This window comes from Rhinolophus hipposideros, assembly GCF_964194185.1.
Source record: "Rhinolophus hipposideros genome assembly, chromosome: 14".
NCBI lineage: Eukaryota > Metazoa > Chordata > Mammalia > Chiroptera > Rhinolophidae > Rhinolophus > Rhinolophus hipposideros.
In genome coordinates this window covers 29401247-29421842 of record NC_138060.1, presented here as the reverse complement: position 1 = coordinate 29421842, position 20596 = coordinate 29401247, and the positions used below count along the sequence as shown (strand labels likewise).

Sequence of the window (20596 nt, the reverse complement as noted above, 5' to 3'; positions counted from 1 at the left end):
TTTTCTCCAAATCCTAAAGCAATAGGCAAGGCAGATTTGTATTATTCTCATTCTACAAATGAAAACATGAGGCTCAGAGAGGTTCGGTGATTTACCCAAGGCCACACAGCCAAGGAGCTGCAGAACCAGGTTTCAAACCTGAGTCTGTTTAGCTGCAGAGTAAACACTCTTGGATTTAATTAAATTGAAATTAATTACCCATTGTGTAACTAGGTCAAAGGTGACCCTCGACATGGATTGATCAAGAGGTAGCTACTAGGAGTGTTCTGATGTTCTGAAAATGAGTACCAGGCCTAACCCAGCTGTCAAGTGACCTTTCCGAAGCATAGTCTGGATATTTCATGCCCTGTCTGTGGCTCTTTACTGGGCCTAAGGTGAAATCCAAACCTCGTAGCCCCCATTCATCATCTGACCTCTGCTTGCCTCTCCAGCCCATCTCTAGTACCTAACCCACCCCCAATTCAGATGCAGTCGGCGGCCAGTGGAGATAAAAAGCGCTCACTGCTAAGCAAAGGTACCTCCCTAGCTTCTCCCAGCAGGAAAGGAAGTTCCTTAGTGCCCAAGTCAAAGTTACCCATCTCTCAGAGAAATTCAGGAAAGATGACAGATGGCTGATGCCTGCAGAGATTGGTTAGAATATCATGTGGTCTGAACAATCCCTGTTCAGGGAGGCCCCCTTCTATCCCTCCCATTCCCCAGCATCCCCACATGCAGCCATTCGTTTTGCATAAATCCAACAATTTCCTCAAAATCCTAATGCTTCTTCAGCCGCTGAAACCTGAGATCAGGAAGAGATGAAGGCCCCTGACATGCACAGTGAAGGAAACGGAAGTGTTTTGACACATCTGTGTCTTTCCCTTTCATGCAGAATTGGAACAGTGGACCTGAATGTTTAGGATTGCAAGAGCCCCCAAAGCCTATGCTTTCCAGAAGTCTCGGATTAGCTTTTTTCCACCTCCAGGCATCTAACATGAGAATTCTAAGTGGTTAATATTCTCCTGATAAGAAAACATATGTTTCACAAATTCTGCAGGAGTTGTAATAAAGTAATCATGTTTCTAAAGCCTTAATCCACGGAGAAAGATTTTAATTTGAAGGCATTCCAATGTCAGCTTTTTCAGGAATACTTACAGTGTAATTGAGCCTGGTTATTAAAATAACAGGTGGTCTGCTTCCTTTGTCTTAAGAAAAAAATTGAACCACAATCTATAAACTAGTCTGTAGACCCTTTATAAACTGAAAAGGTTTTGTTTCCAAGCAGGAGAGCTCAGAGAAGTTTGGGGAGCTTGTGAACCAACGAGTGGGTGTCCCTAACATGAAGCTCTAACAGGAAGATATCTGTGTTGGGCCCTTAGCCTTAAATGTTCAAACACCAAGCCCATAAGGGGGTACAATTATCTCAAATCTACAGGTGAGGCATTGGAGGCCCAGAGATGACAACTGCTTTGCGAAGGTCACGTGACCGGCATTTGCGGGAGTTGAGATTCCAGGCCAGATCTCTCCACTCTATGGTGTCAAAGCAGCCCCTTGGCGCCCACAAACTGCCCTCAAGGTCAAGCAGAGATGACACTGACAACACTCCTTGATCCTTTGCCAGCATCAGAGATGATCACCTTTTCCTTTTTTACATCAGTATAAATTGAATGTTCAAAAGTGAACCTGTGAAAACTGTCATTGTTCTCAGGTGTAGCAAATCCTCAGAATGATGGAGGAGCTATTTGAAAAGAGCTGTGTGGCCTTGGGCAAGTCATACCCGCTCTCAGCCATGGTTTTGTCATCTGTGCAATTAAGGTAATCACGTCCACTCACTGGGTTGCTGAGAGGATTAAATGAAAAACGAGATGTAAAAGCACTTAGCACCTGATAGGTGCTTAATAATTGTAGGTCCTCTTATTTCCTGCAATAAATATTATTGACTAAATGGTATTTTAATAATAATGTACCTACTGATCACATCCCTTGTGTTTGATGCTGAAGCGACTCTATATTTAATCCCCTCAAACTCTGGGTGGTAAGTACTATGTTTACATAAAGGGAAACTGAGGCTCCAGCAGGGTAAGTGATTTGCCCCAAGTTTTACAGGAAGTGGGAGGGCTGGGATTTGAATCCCGGCACACTGACGTCAGAGGTCATACTTTTAAGCATCGTGCTGTCCTACCCTCCAGGAAAGGAGGATGAACAGACATTGCTGCAGCAAAGACTGAACTTGATGACTTGCTTTTGCTCTCTCAATCCCCATCCCAGCTCTTTTTTGGAAAATGAAAGATGTTTGTGTGAGCTTCCCGCTCTCTTAAGGATACTACACTCCGAAAGCTTTATCGATTTCTTTTACTATATGGTTGCAATTTTGCCTGCTTCTCATAAACCCTCAAAAGCAAGCCTCATGAGGTCACGAAAGCAACTGGCAGATGAGATGTTCCTAAAAACTCTTTTTGTGCCTGATTTCTCCCCAGGGAGGTCCTTGCCCGTCTAGCCGCCGGTGGCAAGAGGAATGAAAACTGCTAGGACTGTGCCTCCACTGACTTTCCTTTCATTATTTATTTGCTTCTTTATTTGCACTCCTTCTAAAAAGGGTGTGAGGTAGAATTTCCCATCAAAGGGAACCACCAAAATATCTAGATGAGAAAAAGTTGTCAGTAGTCCCCACAGAATAAACGGAATAAATACTGAGGAAGTCTTGGGCTTCTCCAACAGAAGTTTCCAGAAGCAGGTGTTGTGAGACATCTCTTACACACTAGCAGAAGTAAGAGAGCCTCGAAAACTGGTGCTGTAGGGCTCACACCAAGGTCCCCATGCATAAAACCACTTTCTCCATTTTTTAAATCTGTATCTCTAAAGAAAAGGAGGATCCAGAGAGAGGAGCAAGGGAGGAAAGGAAAAGAGACTGCTTCTGTAATGCCATCTCTTGTTATGAGGAAGCAGATTCCTCCATCATCAATTCTGGACCGCTTTTCTTGCTGAGAACAAAGAGAACCAAACATGTTATAAGCTGCTGCAGACTAAGGGTAGGTGCTGCATACAGGCCATGGGTTCTGTCTGTGGCTTAAGAAGGGCTACCATGGCAGCAATCAAGGTTAGGTGTCCGGGGCATCCCAGATCCACCTGGCAAATATTTCCTGTGCTCTCAACTACGAAAGATAAAAAGAATAAATGTCACAATCCCTGCCTTTAAAGAGTTCCCTGTTACTGGGGGAGACAGGCACACAAATGGGTAATTTCAATATGACGTCCTATAGGATTCATTAACACTTTCTACCATTATCTAGCAAGCACCTACTCTAGCAATCATCTAATGCCATAGTCTAACATTTAGGATGTTGTGAGAGCACAGAGCAGGATTTCTACCCAGACTGGAGAAATCCTGAAAGGTTGTGTGGAAGAGATGACAAGACAGAAGGGGATAGAAAGGAAGCTCCATACAGAAGAAAGAGCATGGTCAAACGCATAGTGGCATGAAACATTTTGTACCTAGGGCACTATAAGGCTAACTGTATGTGGACTGCTTCTCACAGCATTGTGACTTCCAGGTACACTTGCCAAAAAGCCCTCCTGTCCTCCAGTGATTTATCCTTAAAATTGAACTTGGGGCCTCTGGAGCATGGGCTCTAGCAGCTCCTTAGGGAGGTGATGAGCCAGGCCAGACGCGGTTCCTGGGGGCTATGAAGAAAAAGATGTGATTGGGTATATTCTCTTTTGTAGTCATTCTCGTCCAAATACCTTCCCATGGCAAGTTCCCTAGAGATGAACCTCACAACTGTGGTGTGCAATCTCTGCTCAACATGTGATCTGAGAAAACCCCTCAAATGGCGTCTGGTTATTATGGGGGTTGGGAGCTAACCCCATACTACATAGTTATCTGGAATGTGGCAAGGTTGCAGTGCAGGGAGATGTCCTCTGTGAACTGAAATTCTTCCTTCCTCTCCCAGAACAATATCGATCGGGGCCCGACTGTGTGCCATGCACACACTGTCACACGTGGTCCTCACCTCAACTCTGTAACGTCGGTGCTATGGCCCCTATTTTACTGATAAGGTGCCTAAGGTTTGGAGACCTTCATTTACCTGCCCAAGAACTTCCTGACCTGACAGAGACAAGCTAAGATCAAACATGCTTCTCTGAGACTTCCCACACACATTCATCCTCGACATTCAGGCCTCAGCTCAAACAGGAACTCCCTAGATCTAAAGAGACACTCTGTCACCACTTTTTCTTTTCTTTTCTTTTCTTTTCTTTTTAGATTTTATTGGGGAAGAGGAACAGGACTTTATTGGGGAACAGTGTGTACTTCTGGGACTTTTCCAAGCCAAGTTGTTGTCCTTTGAGTCTTAGTTGTGGAGGGCGCAGCTCAGCTCCAGGTCCAGTTGCCATTGTTAGTTGTTGGGGGCGCAGCCCACCATCCCTTGTGGGAGTCGAGGAGTCCAACCAGCAGCCTTGTGGTTGAGAGCCTGTGCTCCGACTAACTGAACCATCTGACCACCCAGGAGCTCAGCGGCAGCTCATTGACTTCATTCTAGTTGCAAAGGGCGCAGCTCACTGGCCCATCTTGGAATCAAACCAGCAGCCCCATTGCCCAGAGCTCGCGCTCTAACCAACTGAGCCACCCGTCCGCCCCCACTTTTTCTTTCAAAGCGCTTAACCTCTGTGACAGGACGGCAAGGGCTTAGTCACCATCTGCCTCTCGCCCCCAGACCCACAAGGCAGGGATCTTTCCTGACTCCTTCACTGCTGTATCTTTGATGCGCCGAGCAGAGCCTGGTACATGGAAACCCCACACAAATGATTGCTTCGTGAATGAAGCCATCTGGCTGGCCCCTAAGCCCAGCCCCCTCCACTCTCCTGGTACTGCTCAAGATGGCGGCCAGTGGCCCAGGGGGAGCTTGTGAGGGGCCCCCTGGTGGCTGCAGACTGACCCACAAATGCAGGATTCTCTGGGTTTCCTACCTTGGAGGCAGGCAAGTCCACAGATTTTCATTTCTACTTCAACAAAAGGATACTATCCAGCAACATTCTATGTGGCGAACATTTGAGATACATAAATCAGTAGTATCCGTAACTCACATTTCTTGATTCAAATCCACTCTCCTACCTGCAAGTCGGCCTTAGGGCTGCACAGACCTCTCAGATGTGGGTCCTTGCAGAGCGTGGGATGCTCACTGTTGTCAGCAAGCACTGTTATTGGTCACTGTGAGCGTCGCCTGCCATCGGCTCTGCCTTTCAATCACTGCTGTTGTTACTTTAATCAATTTGGGTGTACATGCACTCTTAGTATTTATTTTTGTTAATTGCTGTTTTGTGTGGTGCCATTTTGATGGTGATTTTACTCTCCTCCAATACTTTTTCGTCTCCAAATTATTTTTTTCTACTAAAAAGCATGGATAAGACTATCAGTCCTACTTAAGTGGGTCACAGTCCTGAATGTTTGGGAAAGAATCCTTGTACCCCACTTCATGACCTCATGTAATCCCCGAACTGCTGTACTCTCTTTTGTTTTGTGACAAGACACGTGTGTTCCTAAATATCACACTAGGAAGAATGGGGAAAATGGGGAGAGGGGCACAACACTCAGAAACATTGTCAATGACACATAAAAAAGAGAAAGAAAAAAACATCACAATTTAACACAGGTTAAATGGCTAAGAAATATGTAAGTGCTACAACAAATATGGCACTTTACCTTAACGAGACCTGGCGTTTATGGAAGTGGGCATAAGAAAGGTTATAGCTTCTTCATTATTGTGGACAGGTGGAAGGAGGGTGTTCTGAGTGGGATGGAAAGTTGTAACCACAGGTACAGGTGGGCAGCTCCTAAAACAAGGTGACCCAAGTAGCTGGTAGATGTTTGAGGTGTGTACATGTGTGCATTTTGTACATTCCTAAATGGCTCACTTCAGCTGGTACACTTTCTGCCTTCACCTGGTATTTCTCTGGGAGGTACCCTTGCCTAAGCAAATGGGAAGTGCCCGTTATCTTCAAACTGTTCCCTAAGGTATCAATTGTGTTGGAACAAATTTGCATGTTCAAAACAAGTGTCATAGCAGAACCGGTTGTATCTGATTTACTTTCATCCTTTCCTTGTTTATTCAGACTGGACCAAGAGGATTGAGTATCAGCCTGGCTCGGGGAGTGTACCCCTGTTTCCTAGCATCCACCTGGAGACGTGTGAGGGGGCCGTGTCCTCCATTCAGATCACCACAGAGCTGCAGACCAATTACATCGGGAAGGGATGTGACCGGGAGACCTACTCAGAGAAGTCCCTTCAGAAATTATGTGGTAGGTTTTTCCCTGTTGTTGTTGGGTGTTTTTTTTTAATTGCTTTGAAATGATATGTATAAAGCCTATCTTATTATGTAATGAAAGAATCAGCGTCTCTCACCACATTGGTATATGTAACTCCCAGGTAACTATTAAGTTGACTTAGTAGGGTTAACTAGAAAGCACAGCTTTCGGCATCAGGAACACCTGATCGTCCCCACCATTGACCAAGAGTGTGGCTGGGGCAAGTGAAGTGACAAAGCCCCTATGCTTCGTCAGTAAAGCAGGGATTAATGACAGAATGTATTCAAGAGCACCAACCACAGGGCCTGAAGAAACACAAGTTTCCTTCCATTGTGGTGATTTATTGAGACACCTGACCAGGTACCAATACGAACGGTAGTGTCAGTCACATGGGGAGAGGTTTGTCTCCTCCCCACAGGACCAGCTCCATAATTTGTGGGGCCTAGTGCAAATGAAAATGTGGATCTTATTAAGAATTTTAACAACATCACAAAGCATTAGACCAAACTGGGGGCCCACGGCAAGCACAGGTGCTTGGTCGCATGCCAGTAAAGCCTGCCCGGCTGCCCACACCAGAGAAGAGGGGCTTGGGTGGGGTGGCGGTGGGGGAAGTGAGGGTGTCCGAGTGCGGGCGAGAGGAGGCCTGCTGTCATTGGGCTTTGAGATGGTGCCACAAGAAAGGAGCAGGCCGGAAACGAGGAAACAGGGCTGAGGGAGGGGTGCTGCACAAGGAAACTACGCTTTATTGAGCACCTCCTTTGTGCAGTCTGCCAGACTCTTCACATGCATTACTTTATTTAATTCTCTCATCTTCACTGTGAATTTTCCACCTTTAAAGATGGAAAATTCAAGGCCAGAGAGAAAACATGACTTGTTCAAGGTCACACAAATAGAAAGTGACCGAGCCAGAATTTGAAGGTAGGTCTAGCAGAAGGAACGTCTCTGTGGCTCAGTATCTGTGATGCCAAGCCAGGCCTTAGAAGCTAGAATGGGAATCGCTCAAGTCAGCCTGTGGGACGAGAGGACGCTCGGTTAGGGCGGGAATGGTCCCATAGTCTTGGCAAACCAGACTCTCGACGTGTTGATGGGTCTCCGTCACCCCCACCACACATATTTTATTTATTTCTTGTTGTCTTCAGGAATATTCAGGAACTCACATTTGACTGCAGTAGTGCTGTGCTGAGCTTAGGAAAGGCTCATTCTTACCCTGGGCCTGTATTTAGGGATAACTACGTCTCCACAAAAGGAAAGGGAAATGGGGGAAATGGGGCGAGGAGCGCAACACTCAAAAACATTATCAGTGATGTGTAAAAAAGAGCAAGAGAAAAACATTATCACAGTTTAACACAGGTTAAATGGCTAAGAAATATGTAAGTGCTACAACAAATATGCACTTTACCTTGAAGAGACCTTGAAGAGATCTGAACACACAGTCCAGCCTGCCTCCCTTCCTGGTGACTCCCATCCCCCACTACTGTCTTTGGAGCATTTCCTGCCCCCCCCCAACATTGCCCCCACGTACACCTTCACTTACTGCTCTTGCCCAAAGAACCATGTGAACATCTTAGAACTGAATGTAAAATAAACCCTGCTTGGGTATCACCATGTCCCATTTACCATGTCACCAGGCCAGCAAGGAAGGCCTGTGGGAATGCAGGCTTCTCCTCCAGAATGATGGAGCTGATCCGGGAAAACACCGCAACATCAATATTCCAAACAGCTCTTGCAGAAAATGGATGTAAGGGACCCGCAATATTCAGAACACTGCCCCCGGTCCTCTCCCTCACTCTGCGTGCACAGAAGCCATCGCAGACAACGTCGCACAGTGAATATCCCATTTCACTCCCCATGCACCTTCATGAATTATGACTCAACTCGACCCCACGCCACCGTGGGTTGCAGTCATTTCCTACACTCCTCCAGGTTAGAAGGAGATGATGGAATCAGCTTGTTAAAGATCAGATGGGCCCAAGGGCACGCACTTGTGATTTGATTTTGAATGTTGCTGAGAAAAGATGAGATATAGAGTAAGAAGGATTTTCTAAGGGAAGAAGGTTTAGAACAAAACTGCATCTGGTGTTCACACAGCTCATTCCTCTGGGCTGCCAGGTCATGTTGCAGGAAGGCAGGTTAATTCGGTCAGGAGAGCAGTTTCCCCCAAAGTACGTGCGAGCTTGTCTCCTGTTCGGAGAGGCCCTTTGTTGAGACGCCTGCGTGTCTTTCTGGTGACCTTCTTGGTAGTGCTACCCTCCACACCCATGGGAGCTCTGTCCCAGGAACCCTGATGCACAGGGCCACCCCTGCCTCCATATGAGGAGTCTGAGTCTCGAATTCCATTGAGGGGAGCTCAAGAACAAAGGGCAGAAGCAAATGAGTGGGACTCAGGTGTGCATCTGTGGGGAGAGGCAGTGTCCGAAAGATGGAGTCCCCAGGCCTGTGCCAGCTGCGAGGGAAATTCAGGCTGGGTGGCGTCTTAAAACGGGGTTCAGGTGGTAATTCCTGACTCCTGTGGGGCACTCTAGGTTCTGGAGACAAGCTTCTGTGTGTCTTCAGTGGATGGTAGACAAGTTTCTCGTGGGGTTTCACAACCAGGGAACTGCCATGACACTTAAAGCCTTGGCACTCATGCATTTTTCATGCTGTTAATTTTTATTGACTTTGGATGGAAACAGGGAGACCAATTAGAGTATTGTTGCCACAGTCTAAGCAAGAGATAATGAGTTCTGAACCAGGGGCGTGGCCGTGGGGATGAGTTTAAGACCGATTCAGCAAGAGTTAATGATCCGTTAGCTGTCAGGAGTGAGAAGGAGAGAATCTGAGATGACCCCGGGGTGACCACCTAACTGGAAGAGGGTGCCGCCTGTGAGAACTAGGAATCCAGGGCGAGAGCAGAGTTAGGGAGCAATGATGACTGTCACCTGAGTAACATCCAGGTGTGTGTGCCCAGCTCTAGGCTGATGCACGACCCTCCCAAGGACCTGCCTGCCCTGCCCACCCATCGTTCTGACTCATTTCCTCCCGATGTTCTGCCTCCTCTTGGCCCATGCCTGGCTTGTTCTCATCCCATAAGGCTTTGTTCACGTTTTCTTCCTGCTAGGATGCTCTCTCTCCCCTTCATCATTCCAAACCTTTCCCTTGAGTCAGTCTTCTGCCCTTTATGCTCACTGGGGAAGTGGTCCCAGGGTGCTTCCTGGGTGCCCTGGAGTTCTGGCATCTCTCCTGCAACGCTACAGCTGTGCGATAACTCAGGCAGGGTTATCTGCCCAGAGGGGCACTGGATGTCTGTCTGGTCACTGTCGTCCTGCTTCCTCCTCCGGCAACCTCAGCTCCACTAGGAGAATGAGAAAATCCTGTTCAAGGGGGAGTCTGACAATAGCTGGCCCAAAGCCTGCTGTCAGGAAGTACCTGACCAGTGCAGCAGCACTTGAAATAGCCTCTTTGGTTCCAGTGAAGTACTGGACATGAGGCATATTGCTGCCTAAGGCTGATACACTGATACACTGAGATACTTCCATTCTGCTGTGCAACAAAACCGAAGCAGGGTCCTGAACCCATCTCCCCTTCAGCTTGTGGGGCCGGACATAGCCTAATGGTCCCCCACTGCCGCTTGCTTTACAAAAATGCAGGCTTCTTGGAGATGTTGAGGAAAATGCTTGTCTCTTCCTCTGGATTCAGAGATGTAAGATGGACTCTGCCATCTCAGTACCAAACTTTCTGGAGGTGAAGCATCGCAGAACTGCCTTGAGTATGAAATGCATGGTGAAACCCTCAGTGAGACCTCTTGGCCAAATTAAATTGGCATTAACAGCAGCCCAAGAAAAGGCCTAGTTCGGTCCCCTAAGTCACTACATATTACAGTAAATAGAAAAGTTGTTTGTGACGCACATGACCTTCAGAGCCCAGAGGCCAAGGGCTGTGCCTTCTCTGGATCCCGGGACTCCTGGCAGCTGGCCAGCACCTCGTGCATATAACAGCCTGGTCAGCTGTTTTGTATGTGGGGTCAAGAACTGCGAGGACAGGTCTTGTGGAAGGAAAGGCCACAGAATGAGAGCGTGCTAGTAAATCATGTGATGGCTCTGTCAAAGCAGTTCAGATCATTAGACATTAAGTTGTTCTCAGAATTTATACACTTGTGAGCCAGGAGACTTTCACAGAGAATTCACTTCTTCATTCAAGTATTTATTAATTCAACAAATATGTGTTGAATGTCCAAATGCTAGAGTTCTTGAGGTTTTATGGAAGATAATAAGACCACTTAACAATTCGGTCTTCTGGGGGACACAGACGTGTTGAAAAAGTTAAGTTCCTGTTTTCTACTACACCTTGCACCTTAATGAAACTGTCCTCGCCAAGAATCATTGTCGGAGGTTTTCATACCCACAGAATAGCCCAACTACAAGAAGCTACTGTCAGTTTCTCCAAGACACCTCTAAAGAATTAGAGCTTCTGGGGAGGAGTTTTAGTTCCCTATTCATAGCCAGTGCTTCCATTCTCAGAGAGCTGACGTGGGCCTCTTACTTTAAGGGAAATTGGTGCATGCCTATTGGGGATCAGATTAAATCACTAATCACACATTAGCAAAAAGCTGCACACAGTGACTCCTGGATGATGACAGTGGGCAGTGGGATTCTTTTTGGATATGCTTATCTCTTTGAGATCTTTTATGCAGCTACCATACAGCGTGCCCTCCTATACTGGAGAAAAAGTTTTTTGCTTACAGTGGCCTTGCTCAGGCTGTTCATGCAATTGGGTATTCATGGCCCTGTTCCAGGCATCTGACCAACCACCCCTCATCCAAAGCCTGGTTTACTTTGCCAAGAGATCCAAGTTTCTGATTCTAAGGCCTTGGAGGAACCGTTCTTGTCTAGGATTCCAGAAGTGGAATAATAGTCTGATTATAGGATCACTAGGTTTGAGCTCCTGAAAAGAAAACATCAGGAAGTCCTCTATTGTCCATGCTGAAGGTATACAGATGGAAAAACGGGAGTTGTAGCTGCTCATGTCAATCGCTTATGTGGATTATCAGTCAGCATTGCAGGTTATGCTGCAGTAATAAGTGACCCCAAAATCTCACTGGCTTAAAATAACAAAGGTTTGTTTATCGTTCTTACCACATGTCCTTCTTCGGTTGACTGTGGCTCTGTTCCATGTTGGCTTTCCACTGGGATCCAGGCTAACGGAACAGCCTTTATCTAGAATGCTGTATATCTCATGGCACATGGAAAAGACCCATGGTGAACCATGGACCCGCACTCTTGTAGAGCCTGATATGAAACATGTCACTTGCACTCGCATTTCACATGGCAAAGTCACATGGCAAAGTGATATCAGTGAGTCAGAGAAGCATGTTGAGAACAGAATACACTCTACCACCATGCAGTCCTAGTAGGACGTTTGTCAAGAGGGCCTCCCTGCTTCCCTGAGACTCGCCACCACTGAACAGCTCCACCCACCAAAAATAAATAACTTTCTATTGGGTCCCTAAAGGTAGGACCCATTTCTATGTGGTTCATGGATGCATTCTCACCACAGTGCCTGACATAACTTAGACATTACATAAACATTTATTAAAATAATATGGAGTTGATATTGCCAATTCTGAGAACACTCTATAGAATGTGGCCTCTGTCCTTGATTACAATGGTTCCTCTCCCTTGAAACCCTCTTGTTCATACCCATCCCTTTCCATGCTATGGTAGACCATGAGGAGGCATGTCCATCACCATTGCCACAAGCCCACCTTGAAGTACACTGCCCACACCAAGACCATCCAGAGCAAAATGCAAACCCTGCAAGAAGAAGTCCAGACAGTGACCATTGCCCCAGGCTCATTTGGGTTCTCACACCACAGTGTGCCCTGAAATCTACCCCATTCACCCCCATCTTTATTTACATGCTGGCTTAGACAGGCTCCCCCACCTTGGGAGGGCTCAGGGACCTTGGATAAGACTTCACCTCTGATTCCCAGCCCTTCACGCTCAGGCTGCAGCTGCTGTGCCCCAGGCCAGTGTGACCTCTCAGCAGCCTAGGACCTTCATGGAGGAGTCCCACAGAATGTCTTCAATACACCCTGATATGCAGATGATGCCAGACCATTCTTGCAAGTGATATATTTGTTTACTCACTGCTCTCTGTGGAATCTGTTGGGGAGAGGAAAGAAAAGAACTTTTGGAGAAAGCAAATCTCTCTGTTTGTTTAAGTGCACCAAGAAATGAAATACAAGCTGTTAAGTTTGTGGAATCTGCACCATCTGGTTAATTGCAGCGTGGTGCTTTCCAGTAGGCAACACCTGTAGATTAGGCAGGGTGGCCTGCGGCTCCCCTTCTCAGGGAAGACAAGGGAGCTGTACTCGATGGCCTTGCCAGGGCACATGCTGTCTTCAACGTGCCTTTCTGTGGACAGCCACCTGTGTAGGGAGGTGGGTCCCTGGGGACCGGGCCATGTTTGGCAGGACGCTCAACTGTGTTGTAGGAAGAACATTAGCTATGTCTGAGAGCTGGACCTGAAAGTAGCAAGCTGTGTGGCTGTGTGATCTTGGTCAAGTAATTTCCACTACCTGGGTCTCAGTTTCCATGTTTGTAAAATGTGCAGAAGACTACAAGATCACCCTCCAAGTTCACTAAGGTGGTGCAGTGGGGAGGTGTCAGAGGAGAGGAAAGAGCTGTAAAGTCCTAATGATGGGCCCTAACAATGGGAGTCACTGAGCCTCAGGTTTCTTATCTGTAAATTGGGATCATAATAGTATGCACCACATAGCTGAGTAACTAAGAAAAAGCATTGAAATACCTAATTCAGGTTTGGCACTCAGTGCCCAAAAAAAAGCTTCCTAGGAAAATGATAATAAAGACCTGTAACTATGAAAAACAAAGTTCTATACATATAGGATATATGGCCGAGGCTGGCGTTCGGCAAATGCAACCAGTTTTCCCTCCCAGTCTCTTTGTGTCTCCCCCATCACCCCATACTTGTACTTGCATTACACCTCTCTCCTTCTACCTAAACCTGTTGGGGTGGGGGGGAATTACAAGCAGCCCCTTCACTAGTCTAGGGGCTAATTGCATTGTAAATTCTACAGGGATATTTGCTCTTTAACAATGGCAAGGTCCTTAGCCAAAAAGAAACCTCGAGTTGTGGGGTTTTGAGCCCTGGCAAACCCAGCCCTGGTTCCACCATATGGAGGCCGGCACTAGATGGCCTTGGCTGCACTGGCTTCAGCTAGAAATCAGGATCTCTGAGTGTTCAGCCTTGTCTCTGGTCCCCTGAAGTTTCAGGAACAAACACACACTCTGTGTGTGCCCCATTCAACAAGCTGTCTTCATGCTGGACAAACCCTGGTGCCAGAGCCAACTCAATTATGGACCAGAGAAGCTCTTGCCATATTGTATTATTCTGGGCGTTCTAAGAAAATCAACTTGTTCCAAAACAACGTGTGTCTCCCACTCCCAAACCACCCCCAAATCTCTACCTGCTACCACTTTGGTAGATTTCTTTCATTCAAATACCTATAGAGGGTGATAACTCCTAAGGCTTTGTGAGTCATTAAAACATTAGTGTGAATTAACTCACCAGGTAAGTAAAATAGATACCAGATGAGGCTGTCTGTAGGCATGAGATGAGAACAAGTAGGTGTGGGTGAGAGGTGTGGGGCATGGATAAGACGCTGGGTGGGCAAGCTCACATGAGCATTGGGTAGATGCCCAGAAGCATCTGGGTATCTGGATGGCAGGAAAGGCAGTTTTACACTTTGGTGGAGTGTCTACTGTATGTCAGACATGTTCCACCCCCAAACACTCGGAAATAATGCAGGCAGGGCTGCCCATAGTTGCCCTTGATGAGCTTAAGCTGCAAGGTGACCATGCAATGGGAGACCGAATTCTCCCACCCTCTCAGACCCTGCAGTTCCCAGAGGCCTCCCCAGGGAGAGCCTTGCACTGCTAACAGAGCCTATTTTTCACCGAGCATAACCTTCAATTGTAAGCCAGTGGGTGCTCTAGACCCCCTGACCTGTTCCAGGGCTGGAGGGAAAACTGGTTGGGTATGTTGGTCATTTTAATTACAGGAGATGTTTGTGGTGGCTCACCTTGGAACCCAATCCCTAGGTGAGGTGAGGCTCTGAAATGCGGAATTCAGAAGTCCGATGATCCCTGAGAAATGGCAGTTAATACACCTAACCACTGTCCATTAAACCCATCAGCATTTACAGCTAGTCCAGGAGAGAACCGCACACCTGTGGCCCCCAGCACCAGACAAACCTTAGACTCCCTGGCTCTTATTCCCCAATGGTATCAGGAAGCCCCTGGCCCTCCTCCTTCCCTGAGTTGCTGAGCCTTCTCCTGTGGGGAACATAGGGATGCAGAGAATTCTGCTATCAACATGTGAGCTTCAATGAGAAGTCAGTGGAGGCCCAAGGATTCTCTGTTGGGGCCAGCCCCTCCCACTCACCTCAGCTCCACCCTCCACAAAGCTGTCGGTGTGATTCTCCTGAGACACAAATCTGCCAATGACACTCCCACTGCTTCAAATTAAGGCCCCGTGCCTTAGCCTAGAATCACAGTGGTAACAGAAATAATAATTGTGATAATAATAAAGTTATAGCTAACGTGCTGTGAGCACTTGCCTTGAGGCGAGCATGCTGCTGCAAGCTCTGAGGCAATTTCTCATTCAGTCCTCCCAACACCCTGGGCAGGGGAGCTATTATAGAAGCAGGTGGGACATCAGAAAGGTTAAGTGACTTGCTCACAGTCACAAGGCTACAAGTCATGCTGCCAGGCATCAAATTCAAGTTTCGCTGACTTCAGAAATCAACCACTGTACCACTGAGCCTAAACAAATGGTTATTAAAAAAAAAAAAAAAGTGTGGTGAGTACCAAGTGGCTCTCGCTCCTCATGGGATCACGACCTAGAACTTTCCCCCATCATAGCCCTGATCACGCTGTGCCACAGTTGGTTGTGGCCTTGTTGGTCTGGCGCTCCTCCAGCCCAGGGACTGTGCTGATTCTCTACGTCACCAGCACCACCCAGGGGTCTTGGTACCTTGTCAGTGCTCAGTAAATGGCTGACGGGTCAATGGATTGGTGAGGGAATGAATGAATCCACTGATCCCAATCAAAGCCTGGCCCTTCTGCAGGATCCTCGCCTGCTGATAAAAGCCCGTGGGGGAATCCCATTCGCCTCAATTCCTGCAGCACATTTGCCTTGTGTAATAGTTAATGGCATTCCAAGTTAGCAGTCTGGCCGCACGCACTACCTCTCCCCGTAAGTCACTGATGGCTCCCCAAGCAGACCGTGCATATTTAAGGAGCATGGGTGGTACCTGGCCCTTTCCTTTTCAGAGTCACCTAGCTCAGGGCTGGGCTCAGACTCTCAGTAAGTACGCTGAGTACAGTTGGCCTTTGAGCAATGTGGGGTTGGAGGTGCTGACCACCCAGGCAGTCAAAAACCCAAGTATAAATTTTGCCGCCCTAAAACTTCACTACTGGTAGCTACTGTTGACAGGGAGCCTTACCGATGACATAAATAGTCTGTTAACACATGTTTTGTACGTTACATGTATTATCTACCATATTCTTATAGTGAAGTAAGGTAGAGAAAAGAAAATGGTATTAAGAAAATCATAAGGAAGAGAAAATACATATATACAGTAAATATTTATCAAAAAAAAAATCTATGTAAAAGCGAGCCGGCATAGGTCAAATCTGTGTTGTTCAAGGGTCACCTATCGTTCCTCCTGACCCCGCAGCAGAGCACAGAAGGCGAGGACACCTACTGAGGAACGGCCCTTTGTTCTTTCTGTCCCCTGACCCTACAGGAGCCTCCTCTGGCATCATCGACCTTTTGCCATCTCCCAGCGCTGCCACCAACTGGACCGCAGGCCTGCTGGTGGACAGCAGCGAGATGATCTTCAAGTTTGACGGCAGGCAGGGCGCCAAGATCCCTGACGGGATTGTGCCCAAGAACTTGACGGACCAGTTCACCATCACCATGTGGATGAAGCATGGCCCCAGCCCTGGCGTGAGAGCCGAGAAGGAAACGATCCTCTGCAACTCAGATAAAACTGGTGAGTCTCGAGCCCAGCCTGGGTGTCCCAGCTGGTTAGACAGGGACACAGCCACCCAGGACATGGGAGAAAAACAGGAGCGTGAGAGGGGCCCTGGGAAACGATCCTGCTCTCTGGTTTTCTGCCTGGTGATTCCTGGCCTTGGGGTAGAGCAGAGCCGGGAAAGGGGGGAAAAGCAGGTATACAGAGACACAGAATGCAAGAGCGGGGATTGGTGGTTTCTACCTGAGTTCTTCAGAACCCCAATCTCCCCAGAAGTAACTTAGGGCTGCTATACGTGAGACCGAGGTGGAAGTGCATCCGAACTTCAAGCAAAGCAGCTCCTCCTTTTCTACATTATATATAGTAAGACTTCCAAAAGTTTATTTTCAGTGAAAGGGCCCTCCTAGTTTGAAGATTATTGCCATACAGTAATAATTGCTAACATGTGTTAGGCATTTTCAGCCAGCTGCTGTGCAAAGCAGTTCACAGCTTGGCGGTTAAGAGCACTCCACCACTAATTAGCTGTGTGACCTTGTGCAAGTTATTTAACCCCTCTGAGCCTCACTTTCCCTGTCTATAAAATGATCTTCATAGTATTATCTACCTCATAGGGTTTTTACGAGGATTTCTTTTTTACATTTTTAAAATATTTTTTTTTAAATTACAGTTGATGTACAATATTAGTTTCAGGTGTACAGCATAGACATTTATATAACTTAGGAAGTAATTACCCCAATAAATCTGTACCCATCTGATGCCATACATAGTTATTATAATATTATTGACTCTGTTCCTCCTGTCTGGGAGAAAGCTGTCCCTCTTCCTGAAGCTAGACTATTCAGTTCCTTCCCATGTGTCCCTGACACCTTTCGAGCTGCTGCCCCAGAGCTGGAGTTTAAAGCGAGTGAGTCCATCAGCAGTTAAGTCTGTGCCTGGGCCCTTTAAGAGGAACACCTGGAATTCCAGCAGCCCTTGTCTCACTCAGCCACAGTCTCCACTGGTTTTCACAGCCAGAAATTGTGGGGACTTCTCTTCCCGACAGTGGAACCCTGGGCTGGGAGCCTGGTATATAGCTGGGACTCCTTTCTTCTCTGGGGGAGGGGGACCTCCACAGCCAAGATCTCCCTCCCGATTTTTAATGGTCACACATGGGTGTTGGACAAGCCCGCTCTGTGTCTCTGCCCCTTCTACCAGTCTCAGAATGGCTTCTTCAGTATATCCTTAGTTACAGGACTTCTGTTCAGCTAGACTTCAGGCAATTCTCAATGATGGTTATTCTGTAGTTTAGTTGTCATTTTGATGTGGTTGTGAGAGGAGGCAAGCAATGTTTACCTACTCTGCCATCTTGACCGGAAATCCTCCCGTATGAGGATTAAATGACTTAAAGTATGTACAGTGCTTTAGAACAGTACCTGACACGGAGGAAGTGCAATCCCTGTTAGCTATTACTATTCTAAACAGTGCCTCACATCTCTACAAACAATTTTACAAAAACATTATTGTGTTTCCTATTTTAAGGATAAGGAAACATCCCTGACAGGTTAAATAGCTTGTTTTAAGTCATACAGCCTGTGTAAGTATCAGAACAGAAATGTAAGTTTAGAGCCAGCTAACTCCAATGCTATGCTTTGTCACTACCCCACCCCCACCCCCCCACACACACAATGAAATGTTATGCAAATTTTACAACTTCATCTTAAATTATAATTCCACAATTTCCCATTTCAAATGCCACTTTTGTTAAATTGCCCAAATAAATAACCACAGCAGGTATTGCAGTGAGAAGACAGTATAGAAGAATGGCTGACAGCTCAGCCTCACTGTTGGAAAGCCACGTCCATATCTCATCTTTGCTACTACTTAAGGCATGACCTTTGAGGAGTCGCTAATCTCCCTGAGCCCGTTTCCCCATATGTAAAATGGGGAAAATAAATACAAAATAATGTACAAAACTCACTTAGCAACACCAGATATATAATCAGTGCTCCATTAATTTACCTGATGTTTTTATCATTATCGCCTCTGGTTCCACATGATGCTGCTACCAGAACCCCACATTTCCTGTTTCAATCAATCTTTACAATAAATGTTCATGTATTTTTGGATACAGAGAATGAGACAGAGAGAGTTGCCCAGCTTTCCCTAGTGGCATGGTACATTTGTGTCCGAGCCAGAGCCAGGGATTGGTTCCTCTGGGACCTTCACGGAAGGTCTCCACCTACCTGCATGACACGGCACCAAGGTTTGGGACCAGGTTCAGAATTCAGCCCACAGTCTGAGGAATTGTCCTGTTGCCTGATCCTTGCAGTGCCAGGTGGGGTGCCCCCAAGATGATCCAGAAGCCAGTGTCAATGTGACAAGGGCTTAGGAATCTACGAAAGTGCAAAGCAGTGTGAACTGGGGGTAGTGGCCACACACATACAGTCCTTGCTGAAATGGATCAAATACCCCTGGGAGGCAGGTCAGATAGGTATTAATGTTGCTGCTTAAGGAGAAGGAAATTGGAAGATAAAACGTTGAGCAACTGGCCCAGGATAACACAGCAAATTGCCAAGAAAAACAGGCTTGGACCTGGGTCGTTGGGCCCCACGTTCCAAGCCCATGCTATGAGACCAGTGCTTCTCAACCCTGCTACACTAGAAAACCTGATGCACGTGTAAAAATATATAAATGCTGGTCCCCACCCTAGGATCCCACCCAGTTCAATAAATCAGGGTTTCTGGGGGATTCTTTGGGGTCATCATGGCTGAAAACTTTGCATTAGACAATGGTGTCTCGTGTTCATGAGAGCAGTCCACTCAGCAGGCATTTTGGCACCTTCAAACTAGGAAGCCTGGAGCAGCTCAGCTTGGGCCTTAGTACAAAACAGCACTTTACAAATTAGTTCAAGATTAGCACAAAGAAGATGAGGAAGATTTTTCTCTAATTTCTCTGACTTAAGAAAACACCTCCTTGCCCTAAATTTTAAAATATCAGGAATAAATTAAGTTTGATTAGGGCTTTTACATAGCAGAAAAAAATGTTCAACTAATAAAAACAACACATGTTTATTATAGCAGGAACATGAAAACCAGAGAAAAGTATAAAAGAGAATACATAAACCACCTAAAATCCTAATACTTGGAGATATTTTCTGATAACATTTGGTATATTTCTTTACTAAGTGAAATCTTATTGTATTTTTATGTCCTTATAATTTTCATCCTAGTTTTATAATACATGTGATGCTATTGTTATCTGTTTCTTTTCTATAACATCATTTCTCTATGTGATAAAATAGTCTTTAAAATATGAATTTTATGGCAGTCTAAAACTCTGTCATGTGGCTTTATCATACTTCATTTGACTGGCTACCTTTTGTTAGACATTTAGATTGTCTTTTAAATGCAAATAAAGTCGTGCTATAATGAGTCTTCTTGTATCTATCTGTATGGACCTTTCTGATATTTCCTGATCAGAAATTGAATTATTGAGTCAAAGAACATAAATGTGAGGAGGGCTATTGATGTAAATTTCCTCACTGCCCTCCCTTTGTGAAGATTGCTCTAGTTTCTGTCTTGTGCATTAAGTAAAACTGATTAGTGCTGAGCCAATTATGAAGTAATTTAAAAATAGTTGGATAACAGAATTGATTAGTCATCAAGGGCTCATTGCAGTTTTAAAAAAGTAAGAAAGAAAAGCATTCTCACTACGAACAACACAAAAACATCTCAGTGGCTAACACTCTTTCATCATAGTTTCTCTCATGTCCATGTCCAGCCATCCTAAGTGAGGCTGGGGAATGAGGAAGCTCCTTTTTACCTCGAGATTCAGGGAACCTGGTTCCTTCCATGATTTGGTGCTACCATTTCAACCACAGAGCAGAAAGTTAGAATGCAGTTGAGCACAGAATGGTTTTATTGGCTAGACCAGAAAGTGGCATGTCTCACTTCTACTCACATTCCATTGGCCAGAATTTGGTCACATGGCCCAACCTAACCACAGAGGAAGCTGTGAGTTGAATTCAGCTCTGTGTCTAGGAGCAAAGAAAACAGGGTTAGGTGAACACATAACAATGTCTCCACCATGAGGATATTGTGTGGGGCAGTTGTGCCCCTTTTGAGCCCACCTTTGTTTGACCCTTATCTCTCCATGCCTGGTGTGAACAATGCTCTTTCCTGCCTTCTCTCAGTAACTCCTCTCCTCACACACATCTGCTCCTCCCACCAGGATCCCCTCTTCCAGGCATGCAGCCCTCTTGCTATCTCTAAATTTCAACCGAGAGCAGTGAATGATAAGTGG

The 20596-nt window shown here is 46.2% G+C and overlaps 1 protein-coding gene across 1 annotated transcript in view; it reads left to right on the top strand.

Annotated features, from left to right (window-relative positions):
- The window catches only part of CLSTN2 (calsyntenin 2), a 568589-nt gene that overhangs the window by 449339 nt on the left and 98654 nt on the right, over window positions 1-20596 (top strand). The window contains exons 6-7 of the mRNA XM_081072331.1: window positions 6085-6270; window positions 16085-16333. Coding sequence (XP_080928457.1) covers window positions 6085-6270; window positions 16085-16333 — 435 coding nt within the window. The remainder of the gene's footprint in view (window positions 1-6084; window positions 6271-16084; window positions 16334-20596) is intronic.